The sequence below is a fragment of the Physeter macrocephalus genome, chromosome 9, assembly GCF_002837175.3.
Source record: "Physeter macrocephalus isolate SW-GA chromosome 9, ASM283717v5, whole genome shotgun sequence".
NCBI classification, from domain to species: domain Eukaryota; kingdom Metazoa; phylum Chordata; class Mammalia; order Artiodactyla; family Physeteridae; genus Physeter; species Physeter macrocephalus.
Genome location: NC_041222.1, coordinates 20,049,774 through 20,052,008, shown reverse-complemented (window position 1 = coordinate 20,052,008; position 2,235 = coordinate 20,049,774). Strand labels below are relative to the sequence as shown.

General features: G+C 39.6%; 1 protein-coding gene across 1 annotated transcript; it reads left to right on the top strand.

Moving 5' to 3' along the window:
* The first annotated feature begins 206 nt into the window (after positions 1-206).
* LOC102983092 (olfactory receptor 13C8-like) lies at positions 207-1,121 on the top strand. Its single transcript, XM_024126362.3, is given in 2 exon segments — positions 207-984; positions 987-1,121. Coding segments are annotated over 2 exon segments (852 nt in total). The 5' UTR covers positions 207-221; the 3' UTR covers positions 1,076-1,121.
* The last annotated feature ends 1,114 nt before the right edge of the window (positions 1,122-2,235 follow it).

The window sequence follows — 2,235 nt, the reverse complement described above, 5'->3', positions numbered from 1 at the left end:
CAAACACAGAACTATAGTAACAAAGAATATGATTCTTGAAAGAGGAGCTCTTGCAGACACTGTATTAATGAATATCTGTTCTATCATCCATAGAGTGCTGTTGGAGAAAGGATACATGCAATATGGGAAAGACCAATGATTCCACGTTGACAGAACTTGTCCTGGTTGGGCTTTCTGCCCACCCAAAGCTCCAGACAGTTTTCTTTGTGCTAGTTCTGTGGATGTACCCGATGAACCTGCTAGGAAATGGAGTCCTTATCTCTGTAATCATCTATGATTCTCACTTGCACACCCCCATGTATTTCTTCCTCTGTAATCTTTCCTTTCTGGAAATTTGCTACACAAGCTCCTCTGTCCCATTAATTCTTGACAGATTTCTGACAGTAGGGAAAAGGGTTTTCTTCTCTGGATGCATGGTACAAATGTTTGTCTCTTTTGCCATGGGGGCTACAGAGTGTGTACTTCTAGGCATGATGGTACTTGACTGCTATGTGGTCATCTGCTACCCACTGAGATACCCTGTCATCATGAGCAAAGGTGCTTATGTGCCCAAGGCGGCTGGATCCTGGGTCGCTGGGATTGTTGACTCAGTGGTGCATACATCTCTTGCAATGCAATTACCATTTTGTGCTAACAATGTCATTAATCATTTTGTCTGTGAAGTTGTGGCTATCCTAAAATTGACCTGTGCTGATATTTCAATTAATGTGATCAGCATGGGAGGCTCAAATCTGACTGTTCTAGTTATTCCATTGCTAGTAATTTCCATCTCTTACATTTTTATTGTTGCCGCTATTCTAAGGATCCCTTCCACGGAAGGAAAACGTAAGGCCTTTTCCACCTGTTCAGCCCACCTCACAGTGGTGATTATATTCTATGGAACCATCTTCATGTATGCAAAGCCCAAGTCTAAAATCTCTGTTGGTACAGATAATCAAGACATCATTGAGGCCTTCATCTCCCTCTTCTATGGAGTGATGACTCCCTGCTCAATCTTCTCATCTACACTCTGAGGAATAAGGATATAAAGGCTGCTGTGAAGAGCATGCTGGGTAGGAAAAACTTCTCTGATTGAATATGAGTACCGATATACACTATGAGACTCCGTATTCAAAGCTGCTACAGACACAAAATTCAAATAGAGAAAATTACCATGTGAAAACAAATTCACCACGTGTCATTCCAATCTATAAGATCTTGTAAACAGTGCTGCAGTGAACACTGGGGTGCATGTATCCCTTCTGACCATGTTTTTCTCAGGGTATATGCCCAGTATTGGGATTGCAGGATCATATGGTAGCTCTATTTTTAGTTTTTTAAGGAACCTCCATACTGTTCTCCATAGTAGCTGCACCAATTTACCTTCCCACCAACAGTGTAGGAGGGTTCCCTTCTCTCCACACTCTCTCCAGCGTGTATTGATTGTGGATTTTTTGATGATAACCATTCTGACTGGTGTGAGGTGATATCTCAATGTAGTTTTGATTTGAACTTCTCTAATAATTAGTGATGTTGAACACCTTTTCATGTGCCTCTTGGCCATCTGTATGTCTTCTTTGGGGAAATGTCTATTTAGGTCTTCTGCCAATTTTTTTGATTGGGTTGTTTGTTTCAATGATATTAAGCCACATGAGCTGTTTGTAATTTTGGGAGACTAATCCCTTGTTGGTCATATCATTTGCAAATATTTTCTTCCATTCTGTGGGTTGTCTTTTCATTTTGTTTATGGTTTCCTTTGCTGTGTAAAAGCTTTTGAGTTTAATTAGGTCCCATTCATTTATTTCTGTTTTTATTTCCAATACACTGGGAGATGGATTGAAAAAGATATTTCAGAGAATGTTCTGCCTATGTTTTCCTCTAAGAGTTTTGTCCATTGACAGACGAATGGATAAAGAAGATGTGCTACATATATACAATGGAATATTAACTCAGCCATTAAAAAGAATGAAATAATGCCATTTGCAGCAACATGGATGGACCTAGAGATTATCATACTAAGAGAAGTCAGACAGAGAGTGAAACATCATATGATATCTTATATGCAGAATCTAAAAGAAAATGATACAAATGAACTCATTTACAAAACAGAGACTCACAGACATAGAGAAAAACTTATAGTTACTGGGGGTAAGGGTGGGAGGAAGGGATAGATAGGGAGTTTGGGATTGACATGCACACACTGCTATATTTAAAATGGATAGCCAACAGGGACCTACTAGGTAGCACAGGGAACTC